This window comes from Montipora foliosa, chromosome 12, assembly GCF_036669935.1.
Source record: "Montipora foliosa isolate CH-2021 chromosome 12, ASM3666993v2, whole genome shotgun sequence".
NCBI classification, from domain to species: domain Eukaryota; kingdom Metazoa; phylum Cnidaria; class Anthozoa; order Scleractinia; family Acroporidae; genus Montipora; species Montipora foliosa.
In genome coordinates, this window is record NC_090880.1 from 40,206,027 (window position 1) to 40,225,442 (window position 19,416).

The window sequence follows — 19,416 nt, forward strand, 5'->3', positions numbered from 1 at the left end:
AGAGGATATTTAAAACCGCGAGCCCGGTCTTTTCCGCTGATCAATTGGAGAGGCAGTTGTACTTTGCGGTAAAACTAGTGTAATTAATTAAATTTAAACCAGTTTGAAATATCAGGCCTTCGAAGAAAGGGAAGGGGAACTGGGAAAAGCCTGAAACCTAGCGGATAATTTCAGAACAGCCTCTATCAGAAAAAAAAACCCAAGGCTTTGCGATCACTTCTCTGATCTCGTCAATTCGTCTTAGATAAACTCACAGTATCTCACTTTTTTTTTCGTTCAGATGCGGCATCACCTGAAAAACAGGTTGACTTTTCATCGCGATTCCAAGAATTGGAATCAAAGTTTTCGAAGATAAAAGAAGAATTAGACAACACTCGACAACAATTGAAAGAGCTGGGCCAAGTCAGGAATCCACTGCCGGAATGGAAGACACTTAACGACACCATTGAGGTGACTCAAGCTATTTCTTATAGATACCATGTTACTAGCAGTAATGTAGATTACAGAAAAAGGCGAATCTCTCGAGCCATTTTGGCAAAATGGCGCATTTTCTTTGTGTTGAAAGCTAGTTAAGCTATTACCAGTGTTTGAATTGCGCATGCGAGAGCCTTATGAATAATTGATGATGTCCGGCCATTCTGCGCGATGGTGCGTCGCCTTGAGGCCTTAGCCACCTGTATCGGTTTCCATAAAGCATCTTAATCATTTTACTCCAAGACTGAGTACTAGTTATGGGGATTTGATTGCTCGCTGAGTTATGGGGAGTTGATTTCTCTCTCTAAATTTCTTGTTTCATTCAATCGACTCATTTCATGTGACTGATTTCGAGGAATCGTTATTTTTGATTGAGTACAATGGCTCATTTCACTTGATTTATGTCAAGTACGACTCATTTCATTTTATTGAGTAGTTTCATTTTCAAGATTTGTGCCAGCAACAATTTGATAGAATACGCCCTTGGACATCAGACGTCGCCAAAGCTCCAGGAATCGTAGGCGTCGCAAAAGCTCCAGGAATAGTCAATATACTCCTGATCAGGCTTTGATCTACGAAATATTTAGGAAAGATAAGATCGATATTACCTTGTAGTTTTTCGTAGTCGGATCCAAAACCATGAGACCATATGACGAAAATATACTATTGTGACGTTTGGCATGGCTCAAAACAAACGTGCGGCATGCTGGATGCTATTTGGAACCAACCGACAACCTCTTCTCGATTTCTCGCGCTTGGAACATGAACAAGCCTTCCACGAACACACAGAATACCCAACCGCTCCATAAGAAAGCGTCTCCTTCGTCGACGCAATTAATATGATGTAAACCTGTTATTAATGCTAACTGGTATTAACTACACTATTAAGGTGGCTGAAGTGACAAATATCTTACAAATATCAATGTTTATTTTATTGTTAATTGATGTTAACTATTCACGCCTCTATATTAATTTATGATAGGCAAACTTCTCAAGATACCAAGAAGACTTCAAAATGATGTTGAATTCGTCCGAAAAACGATTAATCGCCATGATTTCCGATATTGAGGTCCAAGTTAAGAAGACTGACCAAAAACTGCGGGAAGAAACAAGATCGTTATGGGCCACCGGAAATGCATCTACAGACAAAATTCACAAGGTATTCAGAATTGTGTAGTACTACTAAATCGTCACTTTATTTACGTCTCAAGTCTATACAACCTAACACAAGAGGTCTAGTAATTCTTGGTTTGCATCTACGTGGAGGTTAACTTTCGATAGAGTTATTTCAGTAGAGTTATGACTTAGAGTTAGAGTTAACGACTGCCAAAATCCTGAATTCAAGATTTTGGACTGCCATAATCTTGAATTCAAGATTTTGGACTGCCAAAATCCTGAATTCAAGATTTTGGACTGCCATAATCTTGAATTCAAGATTGTGGACTGCCAAAATCCTGAATTCAAGATTTTGGAAGTCCAAAATCTTGTGATTCCAAAATCTTGAATTCAGGATTTTGGAAACTTAACTCTAACTCTACGACATAACTCTATGAAAATAACTCTAAGAATAGCTGTCCCCATCTACGTGATGCGGAAACGCCCATGTTGGTCAGTACAAAACAATAGAAAATAGCCCCACACGTTTTTCATAATAATAGAGTCACATTCCAAAAAGACATTTTAATGCATTTTTCTATACACCAACAAGGCATCCGTGACGTCAGATGCAAACCATCAATTGGCCAATGAAGGGTTAGTGTAGTGGTGACAGCACACGCTTTGCGATTCTCCGGCGGACTCGGCCCCGACAATAGATGTCGCTTTTCTACTGGTCAGCAACAAGTTCTCTTTATTCAGTTTCTCCTTTCGTAAAAAAAAAAAAAACAGAGTTGGAGTTGGGCGTCCCTACAGAAACTTAGATTTGAGTTGATTTTTGGTCTCCTCAATTCATTTTCTTCAATTCCTCATTTCGGTCTGACGGCGAAGGGTTAACGCTTGAAACGTCAGCCGGCTCACGATTTTTTCTGGCGGTGGTTAATTTAAAAACAACTCGTTTGACAAAAGCAAATTTTCGTGTTTCACTGGTTCCCCGCCGACGCAGCACCACAGGGAGAACAAAGTTTCTATAGAAAGTAACACCTGTGTCTCTAGAAGCCGTCTGTTAACGAGAATAAACTGAAAAAATGGAATTTACACGAGGGAGGTTCAATCAAACACTGTCAACCAATCAACAGACTCTTACTACAGAGAGGCGCATACGTTGTTTGCCTCTCGTGTGTGCCTTTTTAATGTCGAACTAAACTGCGACATTTATTTAACGGTCAATTTGGTGTTTGCTCCGTTTTTGTCAGATAAAAAGCAGTTTGAATGACCTTAGAGACAAAGTCCACTCAGAAGAACAAAGAATAAACCAAACAATCTATCTAAAGGTAAGAGATTTAGTTCTTGAAGGCCGTTGGTGTCTTTTCTAGACAACAATTAAAGACAAATACATAATGATTACGACAGCATAATGATAAACTATTATAGCCCAAGGATTTGAAACTGCATGATATTGTTTTAGATGTGAGTTGTAGTATCGGACTCTTCAGACCCAATAACCTCGATTCCATGTCGCATAAATTAAGATTGCATGAATTAAAGTCGACAGCTACTACTACTACTAGTACGACTACTACTACTACTACTACTACTACTACTACTACTACTACTACTACTACTACTACTACTACTACTACTGCTGCTGCTGCTGCTGCTGCTGCTGCTACTACTACTACTACTACTACTGCTACTACTAGTACGACTACTACTACTACTACTACTACTACTACTTCTTCTTCTTCTTCTTCTACTACTAAACGAGACTATACTAACGTGCGTAATAGAATGGAGAGTGCAACGTTACAATTAAGCTAAGAATAAGCCATTTTGAGACAAAGAGAGACCTCACTGCGTAACTCTTTAATGCATTATAGTAGACGAAAGCCACCGAGGCCAGTATGTTAACTTTAGATTGGAATATGTTGCTGCATGGTTGCCTCGTTACTCCTGCAGTCTAACATTTACGAACTTGAAACATGAACGCGAGAAGGAGGTGATTCCGTCAGGTTTAGCTACATGACTCACTATGTTTCATTCGTGTTTCGGAATCTGCAACAGTTTGATCCATGATATCAAATTTGCAATCAGAAGAGTCTTGATTACAGCAAAACCTTTTTTTTTCCAATTTGAAAAACAACAGATAAAAGATTACGGTGACGTAAAACCCCTTCAGATGTCATTTAACAAAACCCTCCGAGAAGTGAAGAATGAGTTGACTCGAATATGGTTCTCATTGAACTCTACTGGTGAAAGACTGCAAGAACAGATCACAGCTTCGTCGTTATCAATGTGGAGTGCAGTCAACGCCACCCAGCTGGAACTTGAGAATAAAGTAAGCAGATTCTGCTAGTGCTCAGAAAACTAGTCCATTTCATTTCATTTCATTTTATTTCATTTTATTTAACCACTTCACTCCATTCCATTGCATTCCATTCCAGTCTATTCTATCCTATTGTCGAGCAGCCGAAGTCATGAATTAACCATACCCACATAATATCCTTTCCAAACCGTGAAATTTAGCTTCAAACTTAACGTGAAACGACATCAGGCAAGCAGTTAACTACTCATCGAAAAGCCCAAACTTTTCTTAATCAAACTTCTCTATCTACATCTCCCTTTTAAGGTTGGTTAAGAAACATCCTCAAAACAAGTTACCCCAAAGCTACGGATATCCATGACCAAATGAACTTCAAATATCTTCTGCCAAAGCATGATTTCTGAACAACTCTTGTTTAGCCTACCTGGAAAGACTTTGAGGCACAATCTGTGATCTTTTGAACTTTACATATTATAAGTGATAAGAAAACATGTATTTCCCGCTTTAACCGTACTTTTTCACCTTTAAGTTAGCAGCGAAGAGAAACTACCACGCCAAAAAGAGTGAGCACCTTCATAATTAAGGTTACTCTTAGTAAGTCCGATCCAAGGATTGCTCTTCATTTTCAACTTTTTAGATCACCAACGTCAGCAAGATGGCAGGTCCGAGTGTTGCACAGGGATTGAACGGTAAAGGAGACCTTAGTCAATGCAAATACGATGTTGAAATCGGATTTACTACGACTGGACACGATACAGTTGCAGACGTTGGCGTAACTGAGTCAATAGTAAGTATGTCAAGACGAGTTTACCCATTCAGACAAAAGAAATTGACCATAATCGCCCGAATCGTAATGTTTGATAATCAAAACAAAAGACGTAGAACCATAATTTACTTCCGGGAAGATTTAGAAATTCGAGAAACAAAAAGTCGCTGCTTCTTGCTACCATATGGTATGTCTGATGTCGTCTCTCATGTTCATCTTTGTATCCTTTTTGCAGGGATCAAGAATAATTGGTGTAACCTGTTCCACAAACTTCGCTCAAGAGTATAACCTTGTGTCAATGATTTCCTCAAACAAACAGAAATACATATGCAACTGCAAAGGGGCCTCCAACCTCTTTCATCCAACGTCGACGTCGCCGAAGAAGACATGCAAGCTTCATTATTGGTCATGCCCGATTGGTTAAAGCGGTTTAATTAACTAACTTGTACCATAAAGTTCTTACCCTTTAATATGAAACACAATATCGGGATTCCAAGCTCTACCTGTGTTGCTTAACTAGTTTATTTCTATCAAGAGTATTTTTCAGAGTTAAAATACGCAATGTCATAACGCATGGCTTTAAAGGAAAAAAATCATGTTCCTATTGCCATAAAGATTTCGTAAGATGAACGTTAACGATTAAAAACAACTCATTGCTACTGCCGAGCAATAATCGCATAGAGTGATTCAAATGGTGGGTATACAGGTATCGCTTATCGCCAGCGCTATTTCACACTGCTTGTTCGTACCATTAACACATTCAAGTAGAAGAAATTATAAGTGCACCGTGACATTTGTTCTTAGTTTACTTAAAACGGGTCCACGTGGATTTTCTACCCTTACTTTAAAGACTCACTGGACTCAAGACAGTTGTTTCCCCCAGCCAGGGTGGTCCTTTTTCCGTGGCATCAGTCATCGACCACAACCTCCAATTCCATAAAATGAAAACCCAATCATAAGACCTGTGCGAGGAAATAGAAAGTGAATTGGTGATACCAAAATTACACTGATTTTAAGAAAACTTAAGAGTTCTTTCTGAAGAGGAGCATGTCACGTCAAAATGAACTTAACTGTTCACAACGCTGAAGCTGTACCACGGGCGAGTGTTAAGTATTTAAGTCAATGAGTCAATGAGTCAACGAGTTAGTGCAGTTAATTAAACCATAAAATGAAAGCTAAAATCTCAGAGAGTGCTTAGGCCTAATCACTGAAACGAGGGCTTAGGCTTAATCAACAAATTATTGCTATATTGACTGTGAGTCTCATTGACTCATTGACTCATTTGACTCATAAAACATGCGTTCTCACCACGGGCAACGTTTAATCGAAATCTAACAAGCATATCTACATTAAAGGGAGATATTAGATTACAACGTGTGTAATTATAATCTTCAATCTTGACGACCGACGACAAGTTCAACCAATGACGTTGGAGTATTAACCAATTTAAGAGTTTAAACTGTGCATGACTGCAGGGTTAGTCCTGCACTCTCACTTAAACGTGCTGACTATCTCATTGAACGAGTCACTAATTTTGAACTGAAATAAAAACGAATGCCATTGATGGGTTAGAGAAAACGCCGGTTTATGCTATCAATTTATCACATCACGAAGAAAATTCGGAATGACATGGCGAGTTGTCTTCATCAAAGACGACAATGAGTTTGCCTCACCATTTAGCAAAAATAAGCAATAGACATTATAACACAAATTACCATAAAATATTTAAACCGAAGATATTACGAAGACTAATGCGAGAAATAATAGACACACAAAGAAACGTTTTTGTTCTGATTTCGACTTCTCTGTCATGAAAACGGCGCGTCGCACAGAATGCTTAGAGACCCTTAAATGTTCATGAACACTGTGGCCGCGATTTTGAAAACGAACTTGTTGTCTGTAACTAAAAGTAACAAAATTAAAGTAAAACTGTCTTTTCCAATTTCCAAAAGCCATAAAAAGTGAATGAATCCTTAAGGTCAATACTACCCATGAAACAACTGGCAGCTAACAACTTGGCGATAGTATGCAAAGAATCCATTTTGAAATGGTGATATTACAAACAAACGGAAATACGTATGCAACTGCAAAGGGTCCTCCAACCTCTTTCATCCAACGTCGACGTCGCAGAAGAAGACAGGCAAGCTTCATTATTGGTCATGCCCGATTGGTTAAAGCGGTTTAATTAACTTGTACCATAAAGTTCTTACCTTTTAATGTGAAACACAATTTCGAGATTCAAAGCTCTACCTGGGTTGCTTAACCAGTTTATTTCTATCAAGAGTATTTTTCAGAGTTAAAATACGCAATGTCATAACGCATGGCTTTAAAGGAAACAAATCATGTTCCTTTTGCCATAAAGATTTCGTAAGATGAACGTTAACGATTAAAAACAACTCATTGCTACTGCCGAGCAATAATCGCATGGAATGATTCAAATGGTGGGTATACAGGCCAGCGCTATTTCACACTGCTTGTTTGTACCATTAACACAGTCATTCAAGTAGAAGAAATTATAAGTGCACCGTGACATTTGTTCTTAGTTTACATAAAACAGGTCCTCGTGGATTTTTTACCCTTACTTTAAAGACTCACTGGACTCAAGACAGTTGTTTCCCTCAGCCAGGGTGGTCCTTTTCCGTGGCATCAGTCATCGACCATAACCTCCAATTCCATAAAATGAAAACCCAATTAGACCTGCGCGAGGGAATAGAAAGTGAATTCCGAGAATGGTGATACCAAAATTACACTGATTTTAAGAAAACTTAAGAGTTCTTTCTGAAGAGGAGCATGTCTCGTCAAAATGAACTTAACTGTTCACAACGCTGATGCTATACCACGGGCAAAGTTTAATCGAAATCTAACAAGCATATCTTCATTAAAGGGAGATATTAGATCACAACGTGCGTAATTATAATCTCCAACCTTGACGACCGACGACAAGTTAAGCCAATGACGTTGAAGAATTAACCAATTTAAGGGTTTAAGCTGTGCATACTCTTACTTAAACGTGCTGACTATCTCATTGAACGAGTCAATAATTTTGAACTGAAATAAAAACGAATGCCATTGATGGGTTAGAGAAAACGCCGGTTTATGCTATCAATTTATCACATCACGAAGAAAATTCGGAATGACATCGCGAGTTGTCTTCATCAAAGACGAGAATGAGTTTGCCTCACAATTTAGTAAAAATAAGCAATAAACATTATAATACAAATTACCATAAAATATTTAAACCGAAGATATTACGAAGACTAATGCGAGAAATAATAGGCACACAAAGAAACGTTTTTGTTCTGTTTTCGACTTCTCTGCCATGAAAACGGCGCGTCGCACAGAATGCTTAGAGACCCTTAAATGTTCATGAACACTGTGGCCGCGATTTTGAAAACGAACTTGTTGTCTGTAACTAAAAGTAACAAAATTAAAGTAAAACTGTCTTTTCCAATTTCCAAAAGCCATAAAAAGTGAATGAATCCTTAAGGTCAATACTACCCATGAAACAACTGGCAGCTAACAACTTGGCGATAGTATGCAAAGAATCCATTTTGAAATGGTGATATTACAAACAAACGGAAATACGTATGCAACTGCAAAGGGTCCTCCAACCTCTTTCATCCAACGTCGACGTCGCAGAAGAAGACAGGCAAGCTTCATTATTGGTCATGCCCGATTGGTTAAAGCGGTTTAATTAACTTGTACCATAAAGTTCTTACCTTTTAATGTGAAACACAATTTCGAGATTCAAAGCTCTACCTGGGTTGCTTAACCAGTTTATTTCTATCAAGAGTATTTTTCAGAGTTAAAATACGCAATGTCATAACGCATGGCTTTAAAGGAAACAAATCATGTTCCTTTTGCCATAAAGATTTCGTAAGATGAACGTTAACGATTAAAAACAACTCATTGCTACTGCCGAGCAATAATCGCATGGAATGATTCAAATGGTGGGTATACAGGCCAGCGCTATTTCACACTGCTTGTTTGTACCATTAACACAGTCATTCAAGTAGAAGAAATTATAAGTGCACCGTGACATTTGTTCTTAGTTTACATAAAACAGGTCCTCGTGGATTTTTTACCCTTACTTTAAAGACTCACTGGACTCAAGACAGTTGTTTCCCCCAGCCAGGGTGGTCCTTTTTCCGTGGCATCAGTCATCGACCACAACCTCCAATTCCATAAAATGAAAACCCAATCATAAGACCTGTGCGAGGAAATAGAAAGTGAATTGGTGATACCAAAATTACACTGATTTTAAGAAAACTTAAGAGTTCTTTCTGAAGAGGAGCATGTCACGTCAAAATGAACTTAACTGTTCACAACGCTGAAGCTGTACCACGGGCGAGTGTTAAGTATTTAAGTCAATGAGTCAATGAGTCAACGAGTTAGTGCAGTTAATTAAACCATAAAATGAAAGCTAAAATCTCAGAGAGTGCTTAGGCCTAATCACTGAAACGAGGGCTTAGGCTTAATCAACAAATTATTGCTATATTGACTGTGAGTCTCATTGACTCATTGACTCATTTGACTCATAAAACATGCGTTCTCACCACGGGCAACGTTTAATCGAAATCTAACAAGCATATCTACATTAAAGGGAGATATTAGATTACAACGTGTGTAATTATAATCTTCAATCTTGACGACCGACGACAAGTTCAACCAATGACGTTGGAGTATTAACCAATTTAAGAGTTTAAACTGTGCATGACTGCAGGGTTAGTCCTGCACTCTCACTTAAACGTGCTGACTATCTCATTGAACGAGTCACTAATTTTGAACTGAAATAAAAACGAATGCCATTGATGGGTTAGAGAAAACGCCGGTTTATGCTATCAATTTATCACATCACGAAGAAAATTCGGAATGACATGGCGAGTTGTCTTCATCAAAGACGACAATGAGTTTGCCTCACCATTTAGCAAAAATAAGCAATAGACATTATAACACAAATTACCATAAAATATTTAAACCGAAGATATTACGAAGACTAATGCGAGAAATAATAGACACACAAAGAAACGTTTTTGTTCTGATTTCGACTTCTCTGTCATGAAAACGGCGCGTCGCACAAAATGCTTAGAGACCCTTAAATGTTCATGAACACTGTGGCCGCGATTTTGAAAACGAACTTGTTGTCTGTAACTAAAAGTAACAAAATTAAAGTAAAACTGTCTTTTCCAATTTCCAAAAGCCATAAAAAAGTTTCTTTTGGGAATTTACGATCAGTAGCGCTTTGGTTCCCCGAGGGACGGGGACTTTCTCGTTTGTCAATATCGACATAGCAAGTTTTTATTGGTTTTTATTGTTATGTTCTGAACGTAAATGCAGCTAATGATGCTCAGAGAGTAACTTTTCTTTCTTGCTAAAAAGGCGCAAACTAATAAAAACTGTCTTTTCCAGCACAAAGGTGTTCATCGAAAATTGCTGCAGATTTCCGCTTTAATAATAATAATAATAATAATAATAAATATTATTATTTATTATTATTATTATTACCCCCCCCCCCCCCCCATCACTTTTCTAATGGTCCGTCCCTAATGGTGGCTCCAAAACAACTGCCCCGGCCTATACCGGTCTTGTGCTTCATTCATGATCATTGGATCTACATCTCTTTCCCAAAAAACGGAAAAGTTGCTTCGAAAACCTGGATTCATGATTAGCCGTGACGCGGAGAAATACGAAGGTCACAACGAGAAGTGAAATGTGAAGCGAAAAGAAATTCAAGGTTCTCTGAATTGACTGACATGTTAATCACAGGGAAAACATTTTTTTGTTTGTTCGCGAAAAGTCGTGCCGAATGGGCTATTGACCCGTGGCCCTTGAGAGCGAAGGGTCTAATTGTTAATTATTGTATTTCAGTTCGAACCGACACGAACGACACTATTGACACCCGCTTCAAGTTGGAAGCCAACCCACGTCGTCCCTCGACGATTTAGCCCTTTCATTAAGTTGGTTCGTTGTATTAAAAACTTATTCATATAACGGCATTTTTTTCGGTACCATTTTAAATAACAATGCGCACCAATAATTGTGGCGTAATAGGTCACCATAGCAACAGGAAGGTTAAACTGTTTGGGCCTCCTTAAATAAAATCAATCCTAAGATGCGCTATTTCCAAGCCCATTACAACTTCAGCCCATGGTTATAGAGGAATGGAACCCAGAAACACGGGATCCCTCGCTCCAAAACGTTGGAGACTGGTAGGTGTGTGTCATCGCGGGATTGTTTGAGGGGATGGTTGCTAAGTTAAGGACTCCATTCATCTTTCACCAAAGACGCGTAGCTTCATTTAATGGCTTATAGATGGTCTTCAATTCTAGAGACGCAACTAATAATGACGAAACAGCAAATGCTGGATGACGAACAAAAGTTGCCAATGAGAAATCTACTGTTTACATCATCCAACATGGCGGATATGACATAACTTAGAAACCACCCCTTGAGGATTAGACGCCATTCACAATTTGCCACGCTGCCTTTATGCCCTTCGTTTGAATGATAGAAGGCTATACGGATTAAATTGACATGTCATACATTGAAATACGCAATTTTAACCCTGACGGAGATTAATGAATAACTCTGAGAAAATAAAAATAAATTTGATTGATCTCGCTATTCATCATGCTTTTACATTTACTCATATAAATATACAAAATGATCAGATTTAAGTCAGGGTTCTTGAGCAATTGAGCACGGAACGATGAATTTCGCATATCTCCCTACGCTTAGCCTGCGCAGCAAGCGTTTCCGCGGGGCACAAAAAAGAAATATTGAGAAGCAGGCTTTTTCGATGTTTTGACCTAGGAAAAAATGGGACGAGAGCAAGAAGGAAGCCTTTCCTCCTCTCCCCCACCCCCCTTGGTCAAAAGTTCTCTTCTGTGAAACCCAACGGAAACGCTTGCTACGCAGGCCATCCCATTTTTACACCACACTAGAATTCCTGATCAGCAGATGCTACACATTTTAAAAACAGCAATGACGGTTTTCACTTCATGCACCGGGTTTACACCAGCGCTTTTTAATCGCAACTAGTTAACGGGCGGCAAAAATGGCAGGAGTTGCCGCGCCAAAAATCGCTCGTCTAAACGGGCGTCCAAACCATCGGGGAAAGTGGAAGTCCAGTGGCAGCAAATTACCAGAACTTTCATCTAAAAAAATTTCATTTTCAGACATTTCCCTGTCTAAAACGTCTTAAAATCTTATTTTTTTTATAGTAGAGGTCAACGATAGAAATCATGTGACACTAAATTTGTTTACTTTGGCAGTTCTACTTTCTATCGACAACAGTGCAAAGTTAGCGAAGACCACTAAGGAAGAAAGGCTGAGATCTCCACACCGTCATTCACAATGGATGAAATCGTAGGTGAACAAGTCAACCAGTGTTTCGAAATGGCGTCTGGCAAAGCAACTGAATACGCCGGAATGTATACGTATGGCAAGGGAGGTGAACAAAAGAAAACATTTGAGCGGATACAGAAAGATGAGAAGACCAAGCAAACATCATTGGAACCACCTGCAAACTCCAACAAACAGTTTGATTCAGTGATGTTCTCGAGACCGCTGCGTTTCATGGTAGCTGGTTTAGTCGTCTGCTTTCTCACTGCTGCTGCAGCTTTTGGTTTGGCTCTAACGATCATGTTTCGCATCTCCCTGATCACCTCATCAGAAGCCGTCACTTCACGAGGTAAAACACAATTTTGCAGCTTACAATTAAGATATGATATTTAATGCGTACCTAACTTAGTTCTTGTTTAAGCGACTTTCCCCTGATCAGACAGGTCCTTCTCAGCAAAATCCTAGCATGGGTGTTTTTTTACCATATTTGGCAGTAGTATAGTACTTGGGGTACGAAAGCTTTTTTTGAAAAAAGTGGACCAACTCCGTTTTCGGCAAAACGATGGCCGAGAATATTCCTAAACGAGTTGATGTGAGACTTGTAAATGATGAGAGTAAATAATTAAAACTAACTAAGACCAACGAAGACCAACTAAGACCAGGATTTGTAAAATATTGACATGGATCAATTTTATAGTACTGAAGACACGCAGTTCTTACGTTTTCAAACACATCGGCTAATAAAAGGATGTCTGATTTTAAAGTCGTGGTAATCACCTATTGTTTTGAGGGTGAATGTATTCCAAACAGTTTGTGCCTATTTTAATATTGTTTATCTGTAATGTGTTCGTCATTTAGAATACCGTAGAAGTCATCTTTTGACGGTAGTTGTGTGATTTTGACGGTAGTTGTGTGACATTGAATTTATCAAAACTGACCATATAAGCCATAGGGATAAACCCCATTTTGTTTCACTAAGCAAATATGTTCATTTTTGAATATTTGTGATGCGTACTTGAAACTTTCATTAGGCAAATTGCTTACTAGTCAGTTATCAAGACTTGAGCTCATGAACTGGAAACTATCAAGAAAAACTAAATGTTTACCAAGCATGAAAGCCATATACTTTTCCATGCTATTTGATATGCAGTTGACACCCATTTAAATGCTTTCTCCTTTCTTGTTTTTGAAAGTATGTTTCTTGGCTATTTCACAAATATTTGCATTACAAAATGATTGTCGTGCCCTCTGAGATTGTGGAAAATTACGGGAATTTTGCATTTGATTCGACACAGGTAAAATGCGACGTTTGAAACGAGCCTAAAGCCTTTAAATTTTGATATGATATTTAATGCGTGCCTAACTTAGTTCTTGTTTAAGCGACTTTCCCCTGTTCAGACAGGTCCTTCTCAGCAAATCCTAGCATGGGTGTTTTTTTACCATATTTGGCAGTAGTATAGTACTTGGGGGTACGAAAGCTTTTTTTTGGAAAAGAGATCTGAGATTGTGGAAAATTACGGGAACTTTGATTGCTTCGTGAGCTATTTTAAGTTTAAGATTACAGTCTTGGTTAGCCGATCCTCTGTATTTTCCGGTAATGTGACAATGGTCTCTTACTTTAAGATCGGTCTCCACATATTTTTTATCACAAATATGACAACTATCAGCAGATTTGAAATCTTTTTCATCTTTGTGAGTCATTTTTTTCTTTATTGTTTGCATAAATGACGAATGGTGTAGGTAACTGTTTGTGAAAATTATTGAATTTCAATGTGTACATGTTGTTACCTTTTGGAGGCATTTGAATTGCTTGTTCTCCATTTACCAGGATACAATTAGTCTTATGATTGTTTAGTATAGTACATCATCACTGCTTAAACATTGCAAACAATACATACAGAAATATTTCCTTTCTTTGTGTTTCGTCTTATTAAGGACGGTGCCTACTATTGTAATTGCGCATACGTTCTGCGCATCTCGAGATACTCTGGTTTCCTATTGCTAGTGCTTATTAATACAGGGATACTATGCGGAGAAAGCAGAACTTAACAAGTGATCTTGGTATCCAAAAAGAAAATTGGGGGTAACCATGCTTTTTCAGAGATAATTGAGTAGAGCTTCAATTTGGAAAAGAACGCCGATACATTGCTTTGTATTTTAAAACTTTTTACAAATATTGTTGATTCATTATCTTCGAAAAATGTGTGGTTACCCCCAATTTTCTGTTTGGTTTTCAATAACACTTGTTAAGATCTGCTTTTCCCGCATATTCAGTAAACCGAGCGAGTACAAGAGTGAGCGTTAAGAGCCGTTTACCGCGATACGAGAGGTTCATACGATGAGCTCTTGAGAAGAGCTAAACTCACGACACTAGGCTGTCGTCGATTGCAGGATATAGCCATAATTATGTATAAGGTAAAGCACAATATATGCCCTCCGTACATAAAGGACACTTTTAAGTTAAATAATCGTTGCTATGGGCTCAGAAATTCTGGTGACTTTTTTATTCCTCGATACAACACAACAACTTACGGGAGACATAGCCTAAGATATGTGGGTCCAGTAATATGGTCTAAATTAAGCAAAGTTGTAAAAAACGCAGAATCAATTTACAGCTTTAAAAGAAAATTCGTAAGTTAGGTCTTGAACGAGTAATCACAGAGGGCTGTAAAAACTGCTTCCTATTTTGTGCATAAACGATATTTTATAGACAATAAGGACTTCCCCTAGCCAATAAGTACTATTTTATATGATAAATCCGAATACGTTTTACACTGAGATATGTTTTTATAGTATGTATGTTTTTGTAAATCTTTTTCTTTGTAAATATTTTTTTAATTAGTTAGAGCTGATAGTATTTTAATTTAGTGTCCCCTATTAGTAGGCCTTGCAGGACCAGCTAGAAGACTTGACACTGAAATAAAGTTTGTCATCATCATCATCGCGCAAAAATACCTTTGCATTAGTAGGTACCATCCTTAAACATAGATTCATTAAAATCTTTAACGAGCTCATTATGTTTGTTTTCCCCCTCAGTTATAATTATTAGTAGAAGATTCATTTGATCTTCGAACTTTTCTTTTGATACATAGATTGGAAATGGCTGCTTATCTTCATAACCAAAGACGTTGATATTGATACTATTCTGCTTTTTAATTTTATTATTCTGTTTTTGTTACTTGCTGGAAACTCAATTCCTTGGTAATTTAATATTTCAATAAATACTTGAATATATGATGATCCTTTCAACGGGTTGTATTTAGCCATATTTCATGGCTGTCGACTTTGATTTCATAGTCTAAAACAGATCCTTTTGAAATCCAACATTGGATTTTATTTTGTATCTCTTGGATTGAATTAGATAAATCCAAATTAACATCATTATTATTAATGACTGTCTCGGTTTTACTGTTGAAGTAAGCTGTTTTAGTGGTTATTACAGCCCCACTCTACTTATCAAAAGTAACCTTCAATGTTTCAACAACTTTAAAACTTTTCATTTTATCCAGTTGATTCCTAAGGTACAATTCAATACCTGTCTACAAGCTGTTTTTAATGTATCTTTGTTATATCTGATATTAACCTCAAATGATTTGGTATATGGAGGATATCACATGGCCGCGCGTGGATACGTAATTTCTCTTTGAATGTTGAAAAATATTTCGCTATCATAGCGTAAAGAAAAAACCCAATAGGATACTCTGGTCCGAGCAAAACTCTCTCAGCAGGAGTCGCCCACGCCCGTCAACATTTTTTAACACGAAAATGTACAGATCAGCTACGGTATATAAACCAACCTCAGTCCTTGTTGAAACTGGGTTACCAAATGGTAATCTAATCAGAAAATGAGTGGAATTTTTCTGTTTTATTATTTTTCTATTTTTTCGTGTCAATATAATGGAAAAGTTGCGCAATAGGTCTTTCCTATCTCTCCCCTGGTAAGTATTCGCTTTATTCACAGAATCTTTTGGTAGGTTTCAGGGGGTAGTAGAAATGCGTAGATTTTATCCGGTGGACACAGTCGAATATTTAATTGCTGGTTTTCACTCACGTGATCAACAGCCATGTTTTTCAAAAACAAAAGGAAGCGTTTGCATAATAATAGAGTTAAATTCCCGGAGGATTTGGTCGGGGCACCAACATGGCCGCCTTTTCTTTGTTTAGGGGCACCAACATGGCGGTCGTGACGTCATGTGAAAACCGAGAATTAACCTGCGATGGCGTCGAAGTCATTGCAACGCGAATGGCGTTTTGGTGGATCGTTAAACAAAATATACCCTTATGGGGCTCCAGAATGGAACGTCCATTGGATAAACAAGACAGGCGCTGAAAAATAAATCTCTAGTAAACGGCAAATTCTCTGGTAACTTTTTCGGGTTGGATATCAGAGTAAGGAATCGAACACCTTGAATGGATGTGTCAGATATGTGTTTATAATTTTGTGGCTATTTATAATTTTATTTATTTGTACTCAACTCTGCACAGTCTTCAGGTACAAAAACAATTTGAAATTTGAAATTTGAATTCTTGTTAGTCAAAGATTATTTGAAAGAAAGCTTGTTGTCCATTTGAAAGAAATGGCTCTTCAGTGAAGGGTTTGTCCAACAGGGTTTGCCCAACAGTGTTCCTGCCAGTGTTACAGTGCACCATTTCCATAGAGCGTTTGTTCTGTGGGTATAATTAATGAAACTACAAAGCTGGCCGTGCGTACGAAAATAAGGGAAGTAACTTCATTAACAGCGCGTTTTGAAATTACATATCTTCGCGCTAAAAATGCTTTGGGAATCTAAAAGAGCAATTTGTCTTCCAAACCCTTGATTATCTAGAAAATACATTGCGTACCTCATACTTTAATAACACGCTAATTTTGAGTTGTTTTTCATTTACTTAAAATAGCGCTAGATAAATTAAATCAGATTCTGTAAAGTAAATAGTCCAGAATTGCTCTTATTTCTTCAAACAAAAATATTGATATAGATCGTCAAGGTTTTGTAAGCGTTGTTGTGCTAGACTACTTTCTTGTTTTGAGCAAAAGTTCAGAATTTGTCTAAAAAATTCCGTGTGCCAAAGTGACATTTTAAAAATGAAATTCGGTCATTATCGATTTTCTCAAAAAAATAAATTGATGTTGAGCCAAACGAATAGAGTAGTAATTCATGTCACACCAAGGTCTTCCAAACATGGGAGTTTATTTCCCGATTTTATTTTTGAGCTGTTGCCGCGATATTCCGGAAATGTTCGATTCTTGGTAACATTTTCTCTTAATTGTTGTTTCATTCATAATAAACTCTTGGTGAAAATATAAAATTAATCGAGACTTACCAGTAAGTTGAAGTTTGATTAGGATTATATCCTGCCATCATCAGTCTGAAACGAATGGGTCACAGACCCAGTCAGTATTCAACGAGAGTGGCACAGGAAAACAATAGAAGCAACGAAGGAACAGAGAGTGTAGGATACGGGCATGTGACTCCTTCGTTCCAGACTGATGACAGGATAGAATCCTAATCAAGCTTCAACTTTCAGGTAAGCCTCGTTTAATTTTATAATTCTATCCTGTCAATCAGTCAATGTCACTACGGAATCACTTTCAAAGTCCTGTGCCACGAGTCCAAACTTAGAGAAATAAAGAGGCAAATGTAAATAATCCTCCTAAACTTTATTGAACTGTCAAACCACGGTCCAAAAATTAACCGCATGGTTCAATAGTTTTGTGATAAAATTTCTCAAAGGTACCAGAGTTGGACCATCCCGCAGCTTTCATAATTTCTGTAATACTGAAACCCTTCACTTCACATGCAGATCGGGTGCTATGACTAGTGTACATAGTATCGATACCTGCAGATTTCATGACTTGTTTGGTCCACCTAGAAATCGTACTCCTTGATACAGCTTTGTGAGGCTTTATGTAACTAATCAACAGTTGTCATTGGCCATTTCTTAGATCCCTAGTTCCACTAAGATACTATTTAAGCCTACTTTTCATATGTCAGACGATCGGGGATTTCACAGTTTCCCGACCGCCCTAGATTTTGCCGACATATGGGGAAATCGCCAGACCCTTGTCCCAGATTCTCCCGATAGCGGCTTTGGCGGAAAATGGAAAATGCGCCAAAAAAAATGAAACTTGCGATTTAGAGGATTGGTAACGAGCTAAGACTATAGCCGACTTCTCCGACAGTACAAATCTGAGTTTTCATATGTCGGGAATGATCGCAAACGATCGAAAAAATCTGGGACATGTCGGGAAAATAGAAACGCTTTCTATTTTCCCGATTCGTCGTCGACCATACCAGATTATCGGGAATGTCTACGATAAATGGTTTTCATTAGTCGGCAAAATCTGGGACGGTCGGGTGCGAAATCCCTGATCGTCTGGGATTTTCCCAACATATGAAAACTAGGCTTTAAGGTGTTCAAACACACAAAGGTTTTTGTCCTCCTTAAAAGCGTGCAGTACGATTGGTTCCAAATGCGCTCCAGGTTTAGATGATTTTAGCTTGTGCATAACAGTTATTCTGTACTTGTCGTCAAATGCTTGAATGTAGTTCACATCCAAAGAATATATGGTTTGCCCACGCTGAGCCGTTGTCAAACATAATAGCTTTGTGAGGGGGTCGTTATGTGTCAGCTTGCAAGCAAAATCAAAGGTCTTAAGAAAATGAAGTACAATGTTAAAATTCCAAATCTGCGTGCACTTAGGGAGGGCTGCCCTCAATTCATAAATCCCCTTTACGCAGCGACAAACTAAGGGGTGTTCCGCAAATTTGCTGCCATCATTCAGGGTGACAATCGACGATAACGCGGAACGGGCCGTGTGAACGGGCACTACAGCCTAAACCAGAACGAAACAGTCTCACCAAAAACTCAACACCCTGATTTATACCAGGCCAAGAAACATCAACAGCATTCTCATTGCAGTAGCTGAGCCATTTTGTTAGATATGCTTGGTATGGCTTTGTAGTTCCAGTTCTCCATGAAGCCATTAGAACTTCCTTAGCACTTAGTGATGGACCATAGTTGTCTAAGCTGTCCCTGATTGAGCTTGTGCCACAGAGGGTGAATCGCCTCGAGATGGCTTAGAAGCCTGAGAAGATCCTTTCTGGCTTTCAAGATTACCCTTTCCTTCATTAACATTTGTGTTACCACCCTTGCGTAGGCCAGTCTGGGAGGATGCAAAAACCTGTGGCTTTCTCTGCTACTATTTTACTCAGGACAGCTGGGATAACACTAAAGGGAGGGACAGCATAGAACATTACGCTAGACCAATCCAATTTACACGCATCTATGGCAAAGGTGGATGGATCGGGTTTGAAGGACGTGACGCAAACAGGTCAATTTCCGGGGTAAAGTCTAACTCGTTTAGTGCATCTTGTAGAGAGAATGTCGTTGACATCCATTGTTTCCTTTTGGT

General features: G+C 38.3%; 2 protein-coding genes and 1 long non-coding RNA gene across 5 annotated transcripts in view; 2 read left to right on the forward strand and 1 right to left on the reverse strand.

Annotated features, from left to right (window-relative positions):
- Positions 1-6,580, forward strand: part of LOC137980047 (uncharacterized) — a 26,438-nt gene extending 19,858 nt beyond the window's left edge. The window contains exons 3-8 of the mRNA XM_068827394.1: positions 281-450; positions 1,457-1,633; positions 2,826-2,903; positions 3,716-3,907; positions 4,530-4,679; positions 4,894-6,580. Of these exons, the coding sequence (XP_068683495.1) occupies positions 281-450; positions 1,457-1,633; positions 2,826-2,903; positions 3,716-3,907; positions 4,530-4,679; positions 4,894-5,082 (956 nt within the window). The 3' untranslated portion in view covers positions 5,083-6,580. The remainder of the gene's footprint in view (positions 1-280; positions 451-1,456; positions 1,634-2,825; positions 2,904-3,715; positions 3,908-4,529; positions 4,680-4,893) is intronic.
- On the reverse strand, positions 5,500-7,509 carry LOC137980059 (uncharacterized). 2 transcript variants are annotated; one of them, XR_011118436.1, is made up of 3 exons: positions 7,473-7,509; positions 7,254-7,355; positions 5,500-5,620 (listed from the first exon to the last, which is right to left on the reverse strand). It is a non-coding gene; the product is annotated as an uncharacterized lncRNA (long non-coding RNA). The 2 variants fall into 2 exon arrangements; XR_011118435.1 differs by having other exon boundaries at positions 5,519-5,620; positions 7,241-7,355.
- A 4,410-nt stretch (positions 7,510-11,919) lies between these two features.
- Positions 11,920-19,416, forward strand: part of LOC137980045 (collectin-12-like) — a 42,638-nt gene continuing 35,141 nt past the window's right edge. For both annotated transcript variants that reach the window (XM_068827392.1, XM_068827393.1), the window contains exon 1: positions 11,920-12,351. In XM_068827392.1, coding sequence (XP_068683493.1) covers positions 12,015-12,351 — 337 coding nt within the window. In that variant the 5' untranslated portion in view covers positions 11,920-12,014. The remainder of the gene's footprint in view (positions 12,352-19,416) is intronic.